The following is a 23,043-nucleotide window of genomic DNA, read 5'->3' on the forward strand; positions in this document are numbered from 1 at the left end:
GGGGGTCATGTGCTGAGTTCTATGGGTCCAGGATAGTGGTTGAGATCATGGTATCAAAATTTAACTTTCTCCTTGAGGCTGTCTTTGTCCTTGGGAGGTCAACCATTTGGTGGGCTTGGTTGTTTTGCCTGTGGAGGTCCAATAAGGTGGAGACTGCAGGTCTGGGTCAGGGTGGGTCAATGAGTCACGTGAACTTATTCTTTTTTAGGCCTTCATTTTTGTTTCCACCTGAGAATATCCACTTGGGTTGAGGTGCAGTGAGTTTTGTGGCTCTCTGGTATAACAATGAGGCTGAGCCACTTACAGAATTTTAAGGTAAATGTGGGCCTGGAAGCTTGACTTTAAAATACCTTTCAGGAGTTCCCATCATGGAGCAGTGGTTAACGAATCCGACTAGGAACCATGAGGTTGTGGGTTCCATCCCTGGCCTTGCTCAGTGGGTTAAGGATCCGGCGTTGCCGTGAGCTGTGGTGTAGGTTGCAGACGCGGCTCGGATCCCACATTGCTGTGGCTCTGGCGTAGGCTGGCAGCTACAGCTCCCATTAGACCCCTAGCCTGGGAACCTCCATATGGCGCGGGAGCGGCCGAAGATTTGGCAAAAAGAAAAAAAAAAAAAAAAAAAAAACAAACCAAAAAACCTTTCAAATCAAGGTTCACAGCCAACAAAAGTGATGGCAGCCTCCATGAAATTGCTGTCATTGAATCCAGCTGGTATAATTAAAGCCCCAGTTGAGGGTGGGTGAATCTAAAAGCTCCCAACAGTCCAAGATGTCTCCTAGAGGGTGATGAGGTGGCTCTATTGCAAATAGATTTTAGATACTATGGCATGATTTTGGTGTATGTAGTTCATAGGGTGTCAGGTTGTTTGCCCACTAAAATACATGTTGTTGAGGTTGGAGCTCCAGCACTGGCCTATAAGGACTTTTATTCAAAAAATAGGAATTCCCGTCGTGGTGCAGTGGTTAACGAATCTGACTAGGAACCATGAGGTTGCGGGTTTGGTCCCTGCCCTTGCTCAGTGGGTTAACGATCCGGCGTTGCCGTGAGCTGTGGTGTAGGTTGCAGACGAGGCTCGGATCCCGCGTTGCTGTGGCCCTGGCGTAGGCCGGTGGCTACAGCTCCGATTCAACCCCTAGCCTGGGAACCTCCATATGCCGCAGGAGCAGCCCAAGAAATAGCAAAAAGACAAAAAAAAAAAAAAAAAAAACCAAAAAATAATATATCAGTATTGGTTCATTATTTGTAACAAATGTACCAGACTAATAAAAGATATTAATCATAGGGTAAACTGGATATGGGATACAGGGAAGTCTTTGTACTAGCTTTACTTTTTTTCCTTTGCTTATCTAAAATCATTCTCTTCAGGGCCCCACCTGTGGCATATAGAAGCTCCCAGGCTAGGGGCTAAATTGGAACTGCAGCTGCCAACTTATGCCACAACCACAGCAAGTTGGGATTTGAGCTGCACCTACGACCTACCCTACAGGTTATGGCAGTGCTACAGTTCATGGCAGCACTACAACTCAAGGCAACCCTGGATCCCCAATCCACTGAGCAAGGCCAAGGATCTAACCTGTGTTCTCGTGGATGCTAGTCAGGTTCATTACCACTGAGTCACAACAGGAACTCCTCTGAAATCATTCTAAAAATAAAGTGTGTATTTTAAAAAAATATGACATTCTGATGCTATATAACATGGATGAGCCAGGAAGACACTATGCTAAATGAAATAATCCAGACGCAGAAGGACAAATACTGGATGATGACACTCCTGTTGAGGTCCCCAGAGAAGTCAAATCCTAAAGAGACAGAAAGTAGATGATGGGGCCAGCGGAGGGGAGAGGGGATAGAGAGTGTTTCATGGGGACAGAGTTTCAGTTTGGGAAGGTGAGAAAGTTCTGGAGAGGGATGGTGGGGATGGTTGCACAACACTGTGAACAGAGTTGATTCCACTGAGCTGTGTGCTTAAAAATGATTAAGATGGTACATTTTATGTTATATGTATTTTACCACAAAAAAGTTACAACAAAGTGAAACCAAACATATTATGGATATCAACAAATGTGAACTGGCTCAACTCACCATTAAATAAAAAAGGAGTCTCAATTTGGCTCACCAAACAAGATGTAGATAGAAACTGCATGCAGAAGACACATGTGAAATGAAGTGAATCAGAAAGGCAAAAAGAGAGGGACAAAAGGGCAGCAGGAAATTAAGTCAAAAGGAGAAAAAGTAGACGTCAAGACCAAAGGCACTGACCATAATAACAAAGGAGCCTATGCATTAGTCCCATGGTGCCTCAGAAAAAATAGATTCCAGGGAGTTCCCTGGTTGCCTAGGAGTTAGGACTCCATGCTTTCACCACAGGTCTGAGAACTGAGATCCCACATCAGTGGGAAGGCCTACTGACCTCAGTTCCTCTTCACTTACTGCTCTCAAATACCTCCTATGAGTAAGACCCCAACCTGGCAGTCATTGTCTGAAATATATCAGAGAAAATTTAGTAATAATAGTAATGGCAGTGTGCCCAGAGGCTAAGATTGTGAAGTAATGCCACAGACTTCCTTCCAATAGTGCAATTGTGTCAGGGAGACAGACAACAAGCACCTAAATGAGCTAATAGAAAATGAGTATAAATGCAAAAGAGAAACTCCTATTAGACTGATTAACAAAAGGAAAGATAATGCTTCCAAGGAGCTCCTTGGAAGGCACTGTGAGGGAGAGAGACCTTTACATTGAGATCAATGCCACCGGACTGTGGGGAGAGTCTCACTGATTTTCTAACTGACTGACTGGATCTGAGGACCAGAGAAAGGGTGGTGCTGAACCCTGCAGAAGCTGGGGATGTGAGGGGGTTCCCGTCGTGGTACAGCAGAAACAAATCTGACTAGGAACCATGAGGTTTAAGGTTCGATCTCCAGCCTTGCTCAGTGGGCTAAGGATCCGGAATTGCCATGAGCTGTGGTATAGGTTGCAGATGTGGCTCAGATCCTGTGTTGTGGAATCAGATCCTGATTCCACCCCTAGCCTGAGAGCTTCCATATGCTGCAGGTGCGGCCCTGAAAAGGAAAAAAAACAAACAAACAACAAACTGGGGAAGTGGGAGTGAGGCATACAGATTTTTTTTTATTTTTTATGAACACACCAGTGGCATATGCAAGTTCCTGGGCCAGGGACTGAATCTGAGCCACAGCTGTGATCTACATCACAGTTTTGGCAGTGCTGGATCCTTTAACCCATTGTACCAGGCCAAGGATCCAACCTGTGCCTCTGCAATGACCTAAGGAGTCATGTTCTTAACCCACTTTGCCATGGTGGGAACTCCTGCTGTAGAGATTTTTTTTTTTTTTTTTTTGTCTTTTTGCTATTTCTTTGGGCCGCTCCCACGGCATATGGAGGTTCCCAGGCTAGGGGTTGAATCGGAGCTGTAGCCACCGGCCTACGCCAGAGCCACAGCAACGCGGGATCCGAGCCGCGTCTGCAACCTACACCACAGCTCACGGCAACGCTGGATCGTTAACCCACTGAGCAAGGGCAGGGACCGAACCCGCAAATTCATGGTTCCTAGTCGGATTCGTTAACCACTGCGCCACGACGGGAACTCCCTGCTGTAGAGATTTTAAGCAAAATAACCCTGGGAAAGAAAACAATATAAATAGAAATATTAATAAGAAAAATCCTTGGAGTTCCCATCATGGCTCAGTGGTTAACGAATCCGACTAGGAACCATGAGGTTGCTGGTTCGATCCCTGGCCTTGCTCAGTGGGTTAAGGATCCGGCGTTGCAGAGAGCTGTGGGTTGTAGACGCAGCTCAGATCCTGCATTGGTTGTGCCTCTGGCGTAGGCTGGCAGCTACAGCTCCAATTCGACCCCTAGCCTGGGAACCTCCATATGCCGTGGGAGTGGCCCAAGAAAATAGCAAAAAAGACCAAAAAAAAAAAAAAAATCCTGATGGTAAGTTAAAATGATAGAAATTAAATCTTTTTTTTTTTTCTTTTTAGGGCCACACCCCTGGCATATGGAAGTTCCCAGACGAGGTGTCTATTTGGAGCTGCAGCTGTAGTCTACACCACAGCCATAGGCACGCCAGATTCCAGCCACATCTGCAACCTGCAGCATCAGATGGATTCTTGACCCACTGAGCAAGACCAAGAATGGAACACCATCCTCACAGAGACAACATCCGGTCCTTAACCCACTAAGGCACAACTGGAGCTCTCTAGAAATGAATCTTTTTTTTTTTTTTTGTTTTTGTTTTTTGGTCTGTCTTTTTGCCTTTTCTAGGGCTGCTCCTGTGGCATATGAAGGTTCCGAGGCTAGAGGTCTAATCCGAGCTGTAGCCGCCGGCCTACGCCAGAGCCACAGCAACGCGGGATCCGAGCCACGTGTGCAACCTACACAACAGCTCAGGGCAACGCTGGATCCTTAACCCACTGAGCAAGGCCAGGGATCGAACCCACAACCTCATGGTTCCTAGTCTGATTCATTAACCACTGAGCCAAGACGGGAATTCCTAGAAATGAAATCTTAAAGAAGCTAACCAGAATCAGATCTGTTTTAAGTACACTAAAAAAAAAAAAAAAAATCAAGGCTAGTGGGAAAAAAATTTTTTTTTCCTGAAATTCAGACAGGATGATATCAATCTCCAGTGTGGGTACTGACTTCCTAGAGGTCGTGGTCCCCAAAGCCCCGTGTCTACCCCTGACCCCGGAGGTCACCTGGCTCTTCGGGTCTGTTGCTTTCTGGCTCCGGCCGAGGGTAGGGGGCGCTCCGCCGAGAAGCCAAGCCAGGACTTCCCAGTCCAAGGGAGGACCAGGAGGAGCTACGGACGTGGGCGGATGCCCGGTTGGCCAGGCAGAGAGCAGGTTCGGGTCAGAGCCAAGAGCGGGCCGGAGCCGGTTGAAGAGGCTGGACAAGCACAACTCTGAAGCGGAGAATCAGCTTTCCTCCAGGCTCAACCACGTGATCCGCACCTCACCCACCACTCACGCCAGACACGCAAATTGCCCAATTAGCTGCGTCGGAGCGTGGAGCACGGTCCTCAGACGCTCCAAAGGACACACTGCCCAATCAAGGTGTTTGTCTCGAGAAACCACCCAATCAGAACCCCTGTGAGGGGACTGGCTGAAGAACCCCCCAATCAGAGCAGAGAATACCTAGCTCCATCCAATCAGAGCTGGGGGTGTTCGCGCTCCCGAGGGTATGGATGTAGCTCTTGGACCGCAGGCTCTCCTGCGCACCTGCCCCGCGCTGCCCCAGGTGTACAGTCTCCATCTCTCTAACCTCCCCTGATCGCGGAACCGCGAGGAGGACCCCAGGGAGAGCTCAGAGCGGGCCCAGATGGTGAGTGCGCGGGCCGAGCTGGAGACCAGGAGGGGCTGGTTCGAGGCGGCAGGAACCTACTGGAAGATGACGCGGGCCCGGTGTGCGCCTCCCCCGCAGTTCTGACCAGAATCTCCGTCCTCGGTTGCAGGGTGCTGGGGAGGGCTGGTCCCTGTGTCACCCAGATTTTTCTTTACTGAGTCACCAAATATCCTAGACTATGAAGCTTTAAAAAAGGAGACCTTTTAATGTCTCGTTGGTTTATAGCGACTACAGAGGTGAGGGTCTGGTCTAGTATACTCAGAAGTGGATGTATTCTGGTGCCCAATGGGATTGTTTCTTGTGTGTAAAAAATAAGATTAGAATCACCACTTCAAGTACAAAGATTGAGTTGAGATTACATTGAACCTGTAGATGAATTCGGGGATGGATCCTTTATAGTACTGAGCTGTGCGATCCCCAGTCTTGGTATGTCTCTCCATTAATTTCCTTTAATGATGTTTTATTGTTTTCATCATACGTGTTTTTCAAAACCTTTATAAAGCCTTGTTCCTCTTTACCTAGTATCGATGCTGATTTAAATGGTATTTTTTTTAAAGTACTGTTTGTAGTACATAGAAGTAAACACATTTTTGAGTAATATTTTGGAGTCCTTGTTAGATGCAAGTATAGATTTTAATTATTCATCTATAAATTCTTTGAATCTTTACATACAGAATCTAACCTGCAAGTAATATTTCAGCTTTTTTGGTCCTGTCATTTTGCCTTTTTCTTTTTTTTTTTAATGATTCACAGGGACTTCTAGTACAATATAGAATAAGATACTGTGTGTCTTATCTTTTTGACAAGAAAGCTGCTTTACTATATCACATATTTCGTTTAACACTGCAGTAAGTGTTTTTGTGCACATATTCCCCAGTTAGCCGTGTTCCTTCTAGTTCTAGTGTATTAAAAGTTTATATCCATTATTGAGAGTAATATGTTAGTAATTGTTTTGTATCTAATGATGTGGATTATGATTTTTCTGTTTCTATTAATATGGTAAAATGCATTAATTTTGAAACATTCTTGCATTCCTAGAGTAAAATGAACGTGGTTGTGTTTTATTATGTACATTATTACTCATTATTTAGGAAACTAATTTTCAGTAGAATTTTATGCTTGTATTTGTTAATGATATTTAATTTTGTTGTGCTATTCTGCTCTTGGCACATCTCTGAAAAAGGAATTATCTTCTACACATAGAATTATCGATCTCAGAGTTTCCTTCGTGGCTCAGCGGTTAACGAACTGGACTAGGATCTGTGAGGTTGCGTGTTTGATCCTGGCCTCGCTCAGTGGGTTAAGGATCTGAGCTGTGGTGTGGGTCGCAGATGCAGCTTGGATCCTGCGTTGCTGTGGCTGTGATGTAGGCCAGCAGCTGTAGCTCTGATTCGACCCCTATCCTGGGAACTTGCACATGCCACGGTTGCGGCCTTGAAAAGATTAAAAAAAAAAAAAAAAAGAATTACTGATCTCTTTTTAATAAAACTGGCCCGTAAAATGGTTTGGGATTTTTGTTTCTTTTCCGTGAATGTTTGAAAACACCATTTTATTAAATTACTTTCAACTACTGAATAGTATAGAAGTACTCAGATTTTAAAATTTTATTTTAGACCATTCCCCTCTTCTCATGTTTAATCCCTAGAACATCCCTAATTATGCCTGCTTTTTCATTCATAAATTTATTTGCCCAAGCTTTGTTTTTGTTGAAGAAGATTGCCAAAGATTTCAATTTGAGTAGTTCTAAGAGATGTATTCTTAGCTTTATTAAAAAAAATTTGACTATATAGTTATTTGCAATATTGTGCCAGTTTCACTGTACTGCAAAGTGACTCAGCCATATATATATATGTATAATTTTACATCGTGGTCTGTCCAAAGATTGGATATAGTTCCCTGTGCTATACAGTAGGACCTTGTTTATCCTTTCTAAATGTAATGGTTTGCACGTACTAACCTTAAACCCCCTTCCCCCTCACCCCCACCCCCACCCACCCCCTGGCCCCGTTGGGCGGGGGGCAGGCAACCACAAGTCTGTCCTCCATGTCTGCATGTCTGTTTCTGTTTGGTAAATAGGTTCATTTGTGCACATTTTAGATCCCACTTTTAAGTGATATATGGTATTTGTCTTTCTCTTTTTGACTTATTTCGTTAGTATGATAATCTCTCATTGCTGCAAATATTTTTGTTTGTTTGTTTTGGTCTTTTTGTCTTTTAGGCCACATCCACTGCATATGGAGGCTCCCAGGCTAGGGGTCCAGTTGGAACTGTAGCTGCTGGCCTACACCACAGCCACAGCAACTCAGGATTCAAGCCACAGCCGCGATCCACACTACAGCTCATGGCAATGCTAGATCCTTAACCCACTGAGCAAGGCCAGGGATCGAATGCGCAACCTCCTGGTTCCTAGTTGGATTCATTAACCACTGAGCCACGATGGGAACTCCTTTCTGTGCTTAAATCCTACTGCTCTTTGTCCAAATTCTTGAGTTCATTTTTAGCCCTGTGGTACTGTTCATTTCTGGGAGTAGATGGTGCTTCTGCACTTGGCTGGGAACACTTTGATTCTACTGTCTCTCCAAAGGGACATGGTGAAGTTGACAAAAACACTTGAAATCATGACATTCTCTTTCTGATCCTTATAGTTCAAAAACGTAGAGGCATTAAAACAAACAAACAATCCATCCAAGGTATCAATTGTGTGTTACTCAGATGGTTATCTCACTGGGTTATTTTTGTGGGGTTTTTTTTTGTCTTTTTGCTATTTCTTAGGCCGCTCCCACGGCATATGGAGGTTCCCAGGCTAGGGGTCTAATCGGAGCTGTAGCCGCCAGCCTACACCAGAGCCACAGCAACTCAGGATCCAAGCCGTGTCTGCAACCCACACCACAGCTCACAGCAACGCCGGATCCTTAACCCACTGAGCAAGGGCAGGGACCGAACCCACAACCTCATGGTTCCTAGTCGGATTCGTTAACCACTGCGCCATGACGGGAACTCCTATCTCACTGTTTTGATGTCACCTGTTCCAGTCCCTTTGCTCTTGTTCCTAGTTCCAACTGCCTTCACTGTCCTGGATTTTACCCTACAGCACTTATCCCTTTTTCTAGATAATATTCAATTTACTTATTGTCTTTCCTCTGAGATTTTAAGACTCATGTGGTTCAGGATTTTTCTCTTAAGTGCTGTATCCCTATAACTGCATGTAGGAGGAACTGTCACCCAAATAGATCTTTCCCAAATGAGTCAGTTAAAAGTGCCTAGAGAAGGAAGGGCCTGAGACAGAGGGATTTGCCAGGAGAGGGAGCCCGAGGATGTCCGACGTGAAGAGAATGTTCCATTTTTCTAGTCTCCACTGGCCTGTTCAGGAGACAGGCAGAGTGGGGATCTGCACTGTCCACTATCCCTGGCCCCACGTGGCTGTTAAGCTCTTGAAACACAGCCCAGAATTGAGTTGGGCTCATGTGTGAAATCCATACTAGATTTCTAACACTTAGTGTAACAAAAATAATGTAACGTATTTCTATTAGTATTATTATTTTATGGCCACACCTGCAGCATATGGAAGTTCTTGGTGGAAGATTGAACCCACACCTCCTCAGTGACCCACACTGCTGCAGTTGGATTCTTAAGCCACTGCACCATGGCAGGAACTCCTATAATATCTCAGTAATTATGTGGATCACATGTTGAAATGATATTCATACTGTATTTGCTGGGCAAATGAAAAGTATTATTGGATTTCCCTTGTGGCACAGCAAGTTAAGGGTCCAGCATTGTCACTACAGCGGCTTGTGTTGCTTCCATGGTGCAGCTTCAGTCCCCAGCCTGGAAACTTTCACGTGCCACGGGTGTGCCCAAAAATATATGTATTATAATTTCAATACAACTTAGTTTTTATAAGGTGGTGACAAGAAAATTCAAATTTGGATATGCGGTCTATATTGTCTTCCTATTTGATGGCACTGCTCCAGATCAGGGGTTGGCAATATACAGCCCTCAGGCCAAACACTGCCAACCACCTATTTGTATAAATAAAGTGCCATTAGCACACTGCCATGTGCATTCCTTTACATATTATCCCTGGCTGCTTTTGTGCTGCAAGGCAGAGCTGAGCAGTTGCAACAGGGACTACATAGCTAGAAAAGCCTAACAATGTATTGTGTGACCTTAATAGACAAAGCTTGCTGATCTCTGTTCTGGGTCACGTTACTCATGCTGTGGAATAACGGGCATAATCATCCCGTAACATGTATGAACAGAAATGCAGCTATTAGGAGGCTTTGAAAGCAGGCAGACCTACCTACAGCATTCTAACTGGGTCACACTGAGAGTATTAATTGACTGTTGTCTATGGAGTTTCCTCTGCTCCATACTGATTGTAATGATAGCTACTTGGGAGATTATGAGAAATAAATGAGCTAATGTGTGGAAATCTATGTGCAAAATACGTCACACATCATGGATGCTCCAATAGTGCATTTTAGTTTTAACATTGTTGTGAATCTATTAGGAATTTTGATGGTTTTAAAATGCGGAAGAGTTAGCTGAATTTTGTGGAAGCCTGTTTTGAGACAGTGCTGGATACCAGTGCACCAAGAATGATCAAGGATGCCCAGAGCAGTTGCTTTACTTACCAGCCTCACAAGAGGGTTCCCACCTGGAGCATTCTAGTTCTGCTGTTTCCTGTTCAGGCAAACTGTAGCACCTGCATTGCAGTGTGGCAGCCTGTGTTCACACCTCTGCATGTGGAAGTCAGTGGAATGATGTACTTCTCAAAGGCAAGGCTTTTGGGGGATGCAGCACGTCATCAGATTCCACGCTCAGGGGCTGGGCATTTAGGCTTGTCTGCAAGCCAGGGGGCGCAGAAATTACTGTTCTGTGTAGAGCCCCCAAGAGGCTGGTGGATAGGTCAGTGCTCTGGATTTTCAGTGGGAGCAGATGTCCTTAAGGATGAAAGTGCTACCAGATCCCATTATACATTTTACGATCTGGGCGAACTCATAGCCATACCCCTCTGGGCTTAAAATAATTCACTTCTCACAACTGCCTCTTCACAAGCTAGAAGGACAGTGCGCTCTTTTCTAGGGAAGGCAGGGCTGTTCTGGCATCATGTAACATCAGTTTGCCTAGGTGTTGAGGAAGAACTATCACCCATAATTGTGACATCACTTGTCATCATCAACACTGAGGCTCCTGAATGCAGGCACTGTGGTGAGGTCTGAAGTCTTGTGCTTCCTTTCTCTTGCCTGGGTTCCAACTTGTCAATACACTGCCTGACTCCCAGAGAGCATGAAGAGAAAGGAAAAGTTGCTGTTTTATAGAAGAACAGGAGACAGATAAGTAAATATTAATGCTTCTCATAAAGAATATTCTTATTCCACCAGGTGGACCTGCCAGTTTATGAGGGATTGGAGTTTTTCAAGGAAATATCCAGATCAGGGCCTGGGTTGAAGGTTGGGCATAACAAGGCATCTTAAGAATCAAATTTTTGGGAGTTCCCTTTGTGGCACAGCGGAAACAAATCTGGCTAGAAACCCTGAGGTTGCGGGTTTGATCCCTGGCCTTGCTCAGTGGGTTAAGGATCCCACATTGCCGTGAGATGTGATGTAGGTCACAGACGCGGCTCAGATCCCACGTTGCTGTGGCTATAGTGTAGGCTGGCAGCTGTAGCTCCAATTTGACCCCTAGCCTGGGAACCTCCATATGCCATGAGTTTGGCCCTTGAAAAGCAAATAAAGGAATTAAAATTTTGGATTTCCCATCGTGGCTTAGTGGTTAACGAACCAGACTAGTAGCCATGAGGACTCAGGTTCACTCCCTGGCCTTGCACAGTGGGTTAAGGATCTGGCATTGCTGTGAGCTGTGGTGTAGGTCACAGACATGGCTTGGATCCTGAGTTGCTGTGGCTGTGGTATAAGCCTGCAGCTGCAGCTCCAATTGGACCCCTAGCCTGGGAACCCCCATATGCCAAGGGTGCGGCCCTAAAAAAATGACAAAAAAGAAAAAAGAATCAGATTGTTGGCAAGGAGAAAAGCAAGAAATGCTCCCAGACCCTCACTGTGTTTTCATTCATTAAAACCTCATCCAAGCCCGACCTTGGTTTCATAATGGGCTGAGGCCTGTATGGGACCATGAAGAAGGGGATAAAATCATTTTCATTAAAAACAAAATAGTTGTTTTATTTGTAGAGTATTTCTTCTATATCCCCAATGTAGTGTGGATGGAGCTGGACCCTTCAGATGGAGCGGAGGAGTAGAAGTAGCCACATTCAAACAGTGGAGAGATGAGTTCACTAAATCTGTTAAATCTCTGAGGCAGGCTAACATCACTGAGGAAGTTGGTGCTGAATAGAGGGAAAGAGAGTTGATGACAAAGCCCTAGGGTAGATGGGAGACCATGGAGCCATGGATAAACTTGCTCTGAATTGAGTCCTGGTTACTCAGTGCTGTCAGCCTCCCCCTTCCTCCTTCACACACTGGTGGAGAGTGGTACCTCATTAAGCCAGAATTTGGTGCATGTTTCAGGACTCAGTGGTCTTTGAGGATGTGGCTGTGGACTTCACCCCAGAGGAGTGGGCTTTGTTGGATCTGGCTCAAAGGAACCTCTACAGAGATGTGATGCTGGAGACCTTCAGGAACCTGGCCTCAGTAGGTAAGGATGGCATCATTCCTTCACTTACTCTCTAGAGTGCAGATATCCTCAAGCTATTGCACTTGTTTCAGAACATGGGCTGAACAATAGGAATTTATTGCTAAGAAAGAAAGTCAGGGTCACACTACTATGGAGCATGGAGCATGTAGTCTAACAACTTTCTCATGTTATGTATGAAACCTACTACTTTCTCATTAAATGTTTTTAGCCACTGTAAGGGTTAGCTTCCCTTTTTTTTTTTTTTTCCCCCATCCTCACAAATGTCCTTGTTGACACTGAAAGACCTTCTAGGAGTTCCCACTGTGACATAGTAGGTTAATGATCCAGCTTGTCTCCATGGTGTTGCAGATTCGATCCCCGACCTAGAGTTGTTGTGCTTCAGCGTAGATTGCAGATACAGCTCAGATTCAATCGCTGGCCCAGAAACTTCCATATGCTGTTTCAGCGTGTGCATTTCAGCAGTTCCATCCTGTGTTGCTTCCTGATAATAGGGCATTATGTCACCAGAAGTCTCAGTCTTCATGGAAGTATTTTCCATAAGCTGGCCATCATTTTGACTTTGACCTCTTGTCCTTATTGTTAAAATCCTGAAATAGCCAAAATTCCTCCAATTCTTTTTTTTTTTTTGCTCAGAAGTGCATTTTTCTTATAAAATTTGTTTATCTTTTGGATTGTTCTTGAAAAGAAATGTACATGTTTCCTACCTATTTTCTTGCCCTTTATCCTGCCAGTTCTTTCCAAAGAATGTAAATTTGTTTTGATTTTTCATATCATGACACTCAAAAATCAGGAGGTCAAATCCTCCACAGTGTATGTTTGAAGAAGAAATCATTCCTGGTTCTTCATTTTAGGGGAAAACTGGAAATGCCATAACACTGAAGAACAGCACAAGAACCAGGGAACACATTTGAGGTGAGTGACCCATATATTAAAGAAAGTCAGTCTCAGGATAGACTGCCATGATATTAATATGTATATGTGTGTATATATGTAGATACATGTCAGATCTTAAGTATTCACAGAGAATTTTCACAAGACAATTTTATAAAAATGATACAGAGGTTGGAGTTCCCATCATGGATCAGTAGTAATGAATCTGACTAGCATCCATGGGGATGCAGGTTCAATCCCTGGCTTCGCTCAGTGGGTTAAGGATCTGGTGTTGCTGTGGCTGTGGCATAGGCTGGTAGCTATAGCTCCAATTCGACTCCTAGCTTGGGAACCTCTATATGCCCTAAAAAGCAAAAAATAAAAATAAAAAGGAAAATAGTGACTCTTTGAGATTTAGCTCAGTTGTAAACAACTGTCAGGGCACAAAATCCCATATATTAAAAACACTGAAAATGGTGCCTGGGGTTGAGCCCTCTGTCAGCACTCTCAACTTATATTACTTTGAAACAATTCTAACAGAGCAAGAAACATACATTTGTAGAAAGTGGTAACAATGTAATCCTATTGATCATTAAAAGCTATAATGAATCAGTAACAAATCATGAGTAACATGATTCCTATTTTTAACAGATGTCATGTGATGGACATATCCTCAGAAAGTAAAGAAACTAATCAGGGTGGAGAAACCAGCGGGATTTCCAATCTTATTGTACTTAAGAGACTTTCTGCTAGAGTAAAATCCTATGAATACAATAAATTTGAAAAAGCCATCATCGATTCTTCATCACTAAAGAGTCCCATAGCATCACCTCAACATGGACAAAAACCCTATCAATGTAAGGAATGTGGGAGAACTTTTATTTCTTACTCATCCTTCAGGGCACACATAAGAGCTCACACTGAAGAGAAACCCTACGCATGTAAAGAATGTGGAAAAGCCTTTATATATTTCTCCAAACTTAGAGTCCATATGAGAACTCACACTGGCGAGAAGCCTTATGAATGTGAAAAATGTGGGAAAACCTTCAGATCTCCTTCAAACCTTTGGACACATAGAGAAACTCATACCGTTGAGAAACCCTATGCTTGTAAAGAGTGCAGTAAATCCTTCTCTTCTCCCTCTTCTCTTAGAAAACATGTGAAGGTTCACAGTGCAGAAAAAACCTATGAATGTAAAGACTGTGGAAAAGCCTTCCTTCATTCTTTTTACCTGATCATACATGCAAGGATGCACACTGGAGAGAAAGCCTATAGATGTGTGGAATGTGGGAAAGCCTACAGCTGGCCCTCAGACCTTAGGATTCACATGAGGACACACTCAGGTGAAAAGCCTTATGAATGTAAACAGTGTGGAAAATCTTTCAGTTCTCCTTCATCTTTCAAGGGACATTTGCGAACTCACACTGGAGAGAAACCATATGCATGTAATGAATGTGGGAAAGCCTTTGGTAGTCCTTCATACTTTAGAACACATGTGCGGATTCATACTGGAGAGAAACCCTATGTATGTAAGCAATGCGGGAAAGCTTTCAGTTGGTCATCATCTTTTCGAGGACATTTGAGAACTCACAGTAGAGAGAAACCCTATGAATGTAAGGAATGTGGTAAAGCCTTTAGCAGGCTTTCATCCTTACAAAGACACATGAGAATTCATACTGGGGAGAAACTCTAAATGTCAGCATTGGGGGAAAGTCTTCTGTAGTCCCCTATCCTTAAAAAAAATTCAAGAGTTCCCTTGTGGTGCAGTGGGCTGTGGATCTGGCATTGTCACTACAATGACTTGGGTCAGTGCTGTGGCATGTGTTTGATCCTGGCCTGGGAACTTTCACATGCCACAATGGCAGCCAAAAACAAAATATATGCAAACTCACACAAAAGAGAAACTCCATGTCAGTAAGTAATGATGGAAGATCTTCATGCAGGTCACATTTATTGTGTACAACAAACTGCATACCATTGCAAAAATTTTACAGAGGTCTTAGATACCCTGTTGGCTTTATTTGTGCCTTATTCTTAAAGTAGATCCCAATCATATTGCTTCCAGTTCTTTCTGAGAATAGCATTTAGGAGACAATTTTCCTTTAAGAATTTATTTGCCAGGGCTGCCCTAACAAATCACCATAAAGAAAGAGAAATGCATTCTCTTCCTGTTCTGGGCGCTAGAAATAAAAAATCAAGTATCATTAGGGTTGGATCCTTGTGAAGGTTCTGAGGAAGAATCTGATCTCTTCAAACTTATAGTGGCTACCAGCAATCCTTGGTATTTGAGGTTTGTAGATGCATCACTCCAGTTTCTGTCTTCATCTTAACATCACCTTCTCTAAGTGTTTTATCCCCTTCTCTTATAAGGACACTTGTCATTGGATTCAGGGCCCACTCGAGTCCAGGATGATATCATCTTGAGATCCTTATTACATTTACAAAGACTTTTTCCAAATAAGGTCACATTCACAGATTTTAAGTGGATATATCTTTGGGGGGAGGGCACCATTCTACCCACTACATACCCTGTCAGCCAAATAACAGACCTTTTTTTTTTCAGACCTTTTGCTATACAGTGTTTTCATTATGAATTGCTTATATAAAAGTTATTCACACTATGAAATCTTTTTGGACCCACAGATCTTTTGAAGTGTATTTTAAAATATGTAACCATTGGGATGTTATGTAGTTTTATTTGCTTCTAATTATCATTATGTTGCAGTCTACAATTTAGATCTTCCTGCAAGCTCCAACATGTCCACCCACACCACTGATTTTTACTTTCATGGTTGGTGATGTTCTCTGACACTCTCTTTTCTCCAGTTTTTACCATATTTGTGTTGAGTCTAATTTGTGTAGTGAACATCTTCATATATATAGATATATATATATATGTCTATATATATATATATCTACATATATATCTAGTGGCCCTGTGTTCCTGACTCTACCCTGAAAGTTATAATTGTGAGTAAGAAAACATGTAGGACTTCATTTCCTGATTGCATTGTAGAGTGGTTGTACTTACTCTGTATTTTTGCTTCTAGACAGTAGTTCCATTTGAGAAATAGGCACCTGGAAAATATATAAAGTAGATTGTGTGAGTTTTCTTTTCACATCCAGATGTAGTCTGTAAACAGTAAACTTAATATGTGGTCAAATATTACAATTTTTATGTTTGCAAAATAAGATACATGTTTCTTTTCCTGTTTTTTTTTTTTTTTTTTTTTTTTTTGCCAAGCCCGCAGCATGTGGAAGTTCCCAGGCCAGGGATCAAACCTGTACCACAGCAATGACTCAGGCTTCTGCAGTGACAATGCTGGATCCTTAACCCACTGTGCCACAAGAGAGTTCTGATACATGTTTTTTTAAGTCAGACATGAGGTTCTGTACTTATTTCTTAGAGGAAAACTAGTAAAACTGGTTTTATGTTTGTATGTACTGAAAACATTAACATACTGAGAAAGGATAAGTTAAAATATTTCAATATAATTATGTATTATCAAATCAGTAATGTAAGTCTGTCTTTTTAACCATGTTCTGAGATCATAATACATAACTATTTAAAAATATTCCCCTGAAATTTCTTATAATACAAAAAATTTCCCCATTAAAGGAACTTACTCATTCATAAGAATAAAAGCTTATATATTTGCTATGTCAGTGCCTACCAACCAAAACCCATGAGAAGCACACCTGCAGGTGAACAAAATTGGGTTTGTTGACTCATTGCAATGGCATGATCACATAGCTTGAGAAACAATAGGACATCTCAGAAATTCTGTGTTAGAAAGAATGTACAGGAATTGGACTAATTTCAGGTGATTGGAAGAAGCTTCACAGAAGCAGGCTTTGCACCAGATTGGCCACTGCCAGGAAGTGTGCAGTGGAGTATTAATTCAGCAGGGTCTGGCTGCTCAGTCTCTGCACTTTTTTTTTTCTTGTTTTTTTTTTTTTTGTGTGTGTGGCCACACCCATGACACATGGAAGTTCCCAGGCTAGGGGCTGAAAGAGAGCTGTAGCTGCCAGCCTACACCACACCTCAAGGCAATGCCAGATCCTTAACCTGCTGAGCGAGGTCAGGGGTCGAACCTGCATCCTCATGGATACTAGTTGGATTCATTTCCACTGAGCCATGGCAGGAACTCCCTCCACACTTTTCAAAGAAAAAAAAAAAAACTGGTCCTTGACCAGTTCTTGGGAAATAAATTTTGAGTCCCTGGGATGTTCTGTCCGATAAGAATGTTTTGTCTGCTACATGACTACAAGACCACCAATAAAAAATCCTGGAAACCAAGGTTCAGGTAAGCTTCTGTGATTGGCATCACTTCAATGTTGTCACATACCCTTGCTGGTTGTGCTGTCCACATAACTTTACTTAGAGAGGATAGCTGGATGCTTGCACTTGATTTCTCCTGGACTTCACCAAATATATGCCTTTTCCCTTTGCTGCTTCTAAGCTGTAAGCTTTTACCATAATCATGATATAATGGCTCTTCCAAATCCTGTCAGTTCTAATAAATCATCACACTTGAGACTGCCCTTGGGGAGTTCTGATACAGAAAGTGAGTGTAAATGTATGATTGGGGATTTTAATATTTCTTGTTTAGGATGCAGAAAGAAGGGACTGGCGCTAAAATTAACTTGTAAAGAAACAAATCAGTTTTGTCAGCTAGACTAACAATATTTCATCATTTTTGTGATTTTGCACAATTCTCTTTTTTGGTCACACCCCATGGCATGAGGAAGTTCTCATGCCAGAGATCGAACCTGAGCCACAGCAGTGATAATATTGGGTCCTTAGCTGCTAGGCCACAAGGGAACTCCACACAATTCTCTTTTTACCCTGTGATGATGTGATCCCTGAGTGCTCTCTTGCTTGTGCCTTACTCCAAGACATAACACCCAGTGGCCTTATCTGTTGACAGTGTTATTACGTAAAATGGTTTCCGTTCAGCAGAACACCATTGCTTAGGATTGAATACCTGGCCAGGTAGATCTCTATCCTCAAGGGCTGATTCTTCTCACTATGTAAACACTTTTAATATATTTACCATGTATCTGGCACTGTTTGTTTCCCATAAATTAGTTAACATAAATCGAAGTAATCGTCTAAACTATAATGCAGACACTTTATCTCCTTTTGTGAGTTAACTGGGCCACAGATTACAAAGCTAGCAAGTAGTAAAGACAGGATAAGGATTCAAATCTAGCCCTTCTAGCCCAGAAACCATGATCTTCACTGTAGGTTAATCTTTGAACCTCCAATATACCAGAGCCAGGCTAAGCTCATAACAAAGTTAGGCTCAATGCCAATCATGGCACACATGGTAGGCTCTTAATGTAGAATCAGGAAAAAAAAATCCTTGCAGTTCTAATATATACAGTTTTGTAGGAAAAGAGATGTAAAAAAGTCAAGATTTTTATGTAAGAAGTAGAGAGTTGGCATCAAAGATACAAATATATCTTGGAAAATAATCCATGATGAGTTTCAAATGATGCAACTGATTTAATATCTAAAATATACAAACAACTTACACAACTCAGCAGCAAAAAAAACCAACAACCCAATTTAAAAATGGGCAAAATACCTGAATAGACATTTCTCCAAAGAAGATATACAGATGGCCAACAAGCACATGAAAAAATGCTCAACATCGCTGATTATCAGAGAAATGCAAATCAAAACTACTATGAGGTACGCTCTGGCCAGTCAGAATGGCCATCATTAGTAAGTCCACAAATATCAAATGCTGGAGAGGGTGTGGAGAAAAGGGAACCCTCCTGAACTGTTGGTGGGAATGTAAATTGGCACAACCACTATGGAAAACAGTGTGGAGTTACCTCAGAAAACTAAATATAGAACTACCACATGACCCAGCAATCCCACTCTTGGGCATATATCTGGACAAAACTTCCCTTGAAAAAGACACATGCACCCATATGTTCATTGCAGCACTATTCACAATAGCCAAGACATGGGGAAAAAACCTAAATGTCCATTGACAGATGAATGGATTAAGAAGATGTGGTATATATACATAATGGAATACTCCTCAGCCATAAAAAAGACAAAATAATGCCATTTGCAGGAACACGGATGGAACTAGAGACTCTCATACTAAGTGAAGTAAGTCAGAAAGACAAAAACAAATACCATATGATATCCCATCTGGAATCTAATACATGGCACAAATGAACCTTTCCACAGAAAAGAAAATCATGGACTTAGAGAACAGACTTGTGGTTGCCAAGGTGTAGGAAGAGGGAGTGGGACGTACTGGGAATTTGGAGTTAATAGATGCAAACTATTGCCTTTGGAATGGATAAGCAATGAGATCCTGCTATGTAGCACTGGGAGCTATATCTAGTCACTTATGATGGAACACGATAATGGGAGAAAAAGAATGTATATGTGTATGTGTGACTGAGTCACCTTGCTGTACAGCAGAAAACTGACAGAACACTGTAAACCAGCTATGATGGAAAAAATAAAAATCATTAAAAAAATAATAATCCATGACGGGAGAGATAATAGGGAAAGCAGGAAGGTGTGGTATTTTTTCTCTGAAAGATAGGGGGCATCAGTAAGCAAGGACGTGTTCATTAATTTATAATTGCATCTAGACCATCTGAAGTAAACACTCCTAATGGAACTGCTCAATAGCGGGGAACTGTGAATAGCAGGGAGTTATACACAGTCCTGCATCCATGCAGTTAGCAGAGTAATGAGTCTCTATAAAAATAAAATCCTACTCATGTTTCAATTTGTAATAGTTAAAAGCTTTGTGACATGTACTAATGAATTGGAAGGAGTTTCTGTCACAAGACTCCCATCATTTATTTGGGCCACAGAGTATGGCTTCTTTTTCAAAAAAAGACTGCATTATACAGTTGGCACTTATCATTTTGCAGCTATTATAGTCCAGTAACAGAATTTGTATCCCAGAAATCAGAGTTGCCCTTAATCTGAAAAGGGGATGTGTTCATCTACAAAACTATTCCCCAACATGTGCCCTTTCCTATAAGCAGAACAATACCTATGCAAGCTCTCAGTGGTCTCCCGATAGATGCAAGGAGCACTGTGGGGAGTGACAGGATTTTTCCACATCATAGTCCATTTCAACTCTCAAATTGCTTTCCCAAGCCTAATTCTGTGTCTTTTTGCTGAGAGACTTCATTAAGGGATCCACATCTATCACTACCTTGGGAATACATGCCTTGAGCAGTGCTACGTGGCAGTGAGGTGGGAGGGAATAGAAAACGGGCAATCAAGGCCCAGGACAGTTGCTCACAACTCTCTGACAGAAGGTAGAGGAAGTGGCTCTCGGCACTGTCAACTCAGCAGCAGCAGCTATGGGGGTCACCACGCCTAGCAATCTCACAACTACCTTGACCAAGTGCCCACAGACACATGCATGTGTAAATCACAGCCCCTACGTGACCGTCAACCTCCATTCATCAGGAGCCCTTGGAACTGGGGCTGAGGCCAGCACATGCATGGTATACACCTACCACCACCTCAACTCTGGCTCCCTAGTCATCCCCAGGCTCCCAACCAGGTTTCAAGAGACCATTCCTTTGAACCAATGTGCACTCACTTCTTGGGACAACACACCAGGGAATGCATGCCCCTTGGGAAATGCAGTTCAAATAAAGACAGCCAGCCCTTCATTGCTCCCAGCACACAACCCAGCCCCCAGACCCTACCAGCCAGGCCCCGAGGCTGCTGGGAGTTCTGACCTTTGCTGACCACCCAGGTTCAAGTGGCTTATCCTTCCTGTGGTGGAAGCTGCACTGAATGTGTTTCCCAAAAAGCCAGAAGAGATGCTGTCCAGGGCCAGAAGTAACAGAAATCCCTGCCTTCTCATCCTGCCTCACTGGATCTCACATCTGCTTCTGGCTAGTAACCAGGAACTATTGCCAGGCGACGTGTCGGGATGTTTCCCTGGGCCTCAACCTGCTCTTGTCCCCCAATACGGCTGCCATCGGGAAGGCTGCTGAAGACAGCAAAGGCTGCCAGGTGCTAAGGAAACCACAGCGGATACTGAGTGACAACAGAGGATAGGACAGCTAAAGAGAGGTTACACACCTGTGCAGCCCCCAATGCAGTTACCTCCTGAAAGTAAAGGGACACCCAAAACCCACTGTATTGTCAGGTAATGAAGGGCTTGTTCCCAGAGGAAACCCAGAGCGTCCTTGACAAAGGATATTTGGACTCTCAGAGCCTCAGGCTTCTGTCCTTTGGTGGGATGTCCCCTTGGGAGTTTCTTAGGGAGTCGAAACAGCAAGTGCCCTCGAACATTACGCCTGGTGAGGGCTCAGCAGTGTGAAGTTGCCTCCCTCACTAGGCTAGCTGAAAGGCTCCCTTGGGATTTGTTTTTTTTTTTTTTTTTCTTTTTGCTATTTCTTTGGGCCGCTTCCCGCGGCATATGGAGATTCCCAGGCTAGGGGTCAAATCGGAGCTGTAGCCACCGACTGGCCTACACCAGAGCCACAGCAACGCGGGATCCAAGCCGCGTCTGCAACCTACACCACAGCTCATGGCAACTCCGGATCGTTAACCCACTGAACAAGGGCAGGGACCGAACCCACAACCTCATGGTTCCTAGTCGGATTCGTTAACCACTGCGCCACGACGGGAACTCCTGGATTTGTTTTGAGGGCCACCTATGTACCAGGTCTTGTTCTATTTGTTGGAGAATCAGCAATGAACTAACACACACAGTCATGGGGATGTAATTAACAGCATGGTGACTATAGTTAATAATATTGTATTATGTATTTAAAAGTTACTAAAAATAATAAAAAGTTACTGAGAGTAGATCTTAAAAGTACTCATCACCAAAAAACATATATATATATATATATATATATATATACAACTATGTATAAAGATGGATGTTAACTAGAATTATTATGGTGATCATTTCGTGATATACGCATATAACAAATTATGTTTTATATCTGAAACTATCTTTATATATATCAATTATACCTCAGTAAGATAATAAAGAATAATACCATGATGTTCACTTTTACTTCTATTTAATGTGGCATTGAAAGCCATGGATAGTGCAATAAAATAAGAGAAAGAGATTACAGGCATAAGTTCTACAAAAGAAGAAAATTTAATTATATGCAGCCAATAAGATGGTTTACATTGAAAACATGAAGAAACTACAGATGTGCTGGTTGTTTAAAATTATGTATCTAAAAAGGCAGTGTGGGAGTTCCCTTGTGGCACAGTACATTAAGGACCTAACATTGTCACTGCAGTGGCTGAGGTCACTGCTGTAGCATGGGTTCAGTCCCTGGCCTGGGAACTTACATATGCCATGGGTGTGGCTAAAAAGATAAATAAATGAAAAATTTACAAAGTAAAAAGTCAGTTGTGGCATTCCCTCATGGCTCAGCGTGTTAAGGATCTGGTGTTGTCACTGCTGTGGCTCTGGTTATAGCTGTGGTGGAGGTTCAATCCCTGACCCAGGAACTTCTACATGCACAGACCCAGTCAAACCTTTAAGGGCTGCACCCACGGTGTATGGAGTTTCCCAGGCTAGGGGTCTAATTGGAGTTACAGCTAACAGCCAACGCCACAGCCACAGCAATGCTGGATCCTTAACCCACTGAGTGAGGCCAGGGATCGAACCTGCAACCTCATGGTTCCAAGTTGGATTCATTTCCACTGCTCCACAATGGGAACTCCACACACACACAAAATTTTTAATATAATGATTTTTATTTTTTCCATTATAGCTGGTTTACAGTGTTCTGTCAATTTTCTACTGTACAGCATGGTGACCCAGTTACGCATACATGTGTACATTCTTTTTTCTCACATTATCATGCTCCATCATAAGTGACTAGACATAGTTCCCAGTGCTACACAGCAGAATCAAAAAAAATTTTTTAATAAATAGAATTTTAAAGTCAGTTGTGTTTTCATTATACCATCAGCAAACTACTGGAAAACATAATAAAAGAGAATATCCCACTGTAAATCAAAGAATACCAAGTCCATAGGAATAAATATGACAGAAGATACGTAATACCTGAGAAAATACAAAACATTTAAATATATTTTAAAGACAAATATATTAAAAGATATACCATATTCCTCAGCAGAAAGATCAGTGTCATAAAGATGTC

At 42.7% G+C, this 23,043-nt stretch overlaps 1 protein-coding gene across 4 annotated transcripts in view; it reads left to right on the forward strand.

Moving 5' to 3' along the window:
- Positions 1 to 5,202: 5,202 nt before the first annotated feature.
- Positions 5,203 to 23,043, forward strand: part of LOC100737823 (uncharacterized) — a 32,514-nt gene continuing 14,673 nt past the window's right edge. For 2 of the 4 annotated variants that reach the window (XM_085013370.1, XM_085013371.1), the window contains exons 1-4: positions 5,203 to 5,343; positions 11,892 to 12,018; positions 12,870 to 12,930; positions 13,540 to 14,231. In XM_085013370.1, the coding sequence (XP_084869496.1) occupies positions 5,341 to 5,343; positions 11,892 to 12,018; positions 12,870 to 12,930; positions 13,540 to 14,231 (883 nt within the window). In that variant the 5' untranslated portion in view covers positions 5,203 to 5,340. Of the gene's footprint in view, positions 5,344 to 11,891; positions 12,019 to 12,869; positions 12,931 to 13,539; positions 16,534 to 23,043 lie in introns of those variants that run through there. The other 2 variants (XM_085013369.1, XM_013990220.3) reach the window with 2 other exon arrangements.

This window comes from Sus scrofa, chromosome 2 (genome assembly GCF_054392235.1).
Source record: "Sus scrofa isolate SSC_HxYL_T2T_F1_AM1 chromosome 2, Sscrofa_HxYL_maternal_Yorkshire_Landrace_v2.0, whole genome shotgun sequence".
Classification (NCBI taxonomy): Eukaryota; Metazoa; Chordata; class Mammalia; order Artiodactyla; family Suidae; genus Sus; species Sus scrofa.